Source organism: Octopus bimaculoides, chromosome 29 (genome assembly GCF_001194135.2).
Source record: "Octopus bimaculoides isolate UCB-OBI-ISO-001 chromosome 29, ASM119413v2, whole genome shotgun sequence".
Classification (NCBI taxonomy): Eukaryota; Metazoa; Mollusca; class Cephalopoda; order Octopoda; family Octopodidae; genus Octopus; species Octopus bimaculoides.
The window spans coordinates 3742913-3744496 of record NC_069009.1 but is presented as its reverse complement, the minus strand read 5'-3'; the positions used below and the strand labels follow the sequence as shown (position 1 = coordinate 3744496).

The window sequence follows — 1584 nt, the reverse complement described above, 5'->3', positions numbered from 1 at the left end:
CACCATTTACTGCTTTTGATTCAACGACAGAACTATGGCCTGATTACTGGTCAAGATTCCGCACGTTTGTGGCTGCTAATGCTGTACCTGAACAGCGCATGGCACAAGTGTTCTTGACCAATCAGACCACTACTATTTACAAGCAACTTGCTAATCTGGCTACTCAACAGTTATCTTCCCATGAAATATGATGTGGTAGCCTAAACAAGTTGGAATAAGAGAAAAAAATACACTAGCAGTTTAAGCTGATTTTATTGAGACCAGTGGGTCAAAAAAAATATTGATGGAACTTAAAAATTAAAACAGATAAATTAAAACACAATCAGTCAGATATTGTTGTATGGGACCATGACAAAAAAATATGTTCTGTAGTGGAAATCACTTGCCATCTGGACACCAATGTGATTAGGAAAATGAAGAAGAGGACATCTATTGGCCATTGATAAGCTGTTGAGGTGGTGCCCCAGCATGGCCACAAGTCAATGGCTGAATCACATAAAAGATAAGAGAATACTTACCTTAAGCCACCATCCAAGGAAGTGTGTTACTACGAAACCATCCATCTTGTCCTGGGGTTTGGATGAGAGAAAGAGAGAAAAAAAAATGGTTCATTTTCATTACATATAAAAATAAAAAACAATGTGAGAAGATCTGGGTTCAAATGACATCAAATCCACTCCACTGCCTCTCACACGCACATGGAAGTGGTGAAAATAAGGCCCACAGTGAAATAGTCTAAATATCCAGATGCTGATAGGAGGGGAATCAACATGTAAGAGGTGCCAAATTCTGAACTGGGAGGAGTTAACATTGATATAATATTTAAAGCGTAAAGTGGGAAGGTGTAAAGTGGGTGTCGCCAACAATATGATATGTATAGTGGATGGAGTCAGCAATGATATGACATTGAAGGTGTAGAGTCAATAATTAGGGTGCTTAAGGTATAAAGGGGTAGAATCAACATTAATAGAGCATCGAGGGCGTACAATGAATGATGTCAATAACGACAGTCATAGTGATGAAATGGGTGGAGCCAATGATATTGTGACCTGAACAAAGCCTGAAGTGGGTGGAGTTAACAAAACAGAGTATTGGTTATGGAAAATGGGCAGATTCAATGATAGAGCACCAGTTATGGAAAGAGGGTGGAGTCAACAATGAAAGAACATCAGTTATCGGAAATGGGCAGAGTAAATAATAATAATAAATGCCCGGATGCAGTACCAGGCAGTGGCTCTCATGGCTTCTGATCTTAACTGATTGGAAGTGTTATCATGTACATTGTTTTGTCTTGGTATAAAAAGATGGGCTACAGCAAATATTCTGCTTAATACCACAGATTTGCTTGTCAGTTGTTTGACCTTAACCAGTTGAGCATGTCCCTTGGTGGCTGACGATATGTGCATCTCTGATCATGAGCAGAAATAGTGGGGGAGCATCATAGCCATGTGTTGAGAGGAGTTCTTTGGGGTTTGAATAATTCACCTTTGGAAACATGGGTGTTTTGCTCAACATCCTTAAACAAACCTTATTCAGGGACCTTTTGAGCAGGATGAGCTACTCGACCTGAAGATAATTCTAACT

At 39.5% G+C, this 1584-nt stretch overlaps 1 protein-coding gene across 1 annotated transcript in view; it reads right to left on the bottom strand.

Annotated features, from left to right (window-relative positions):
* LOC106879554 (phosphatidylserine synthase 2) overlaps positions 1-1584 on the bottom strand; it is a 118022-nt gene that overhangs the window by 57624 nt on the left and 58814 nt on the right. The window contains exon 7 of the mRNA XM_052977871.1: positions 519-569. Within this exon, the coding sequence (XP_052833831.1) occupies positions 519-569 (51 nt within the window). The remainder of the gene's footprint in view (positions 1-518; positions 570-1584) is intronic.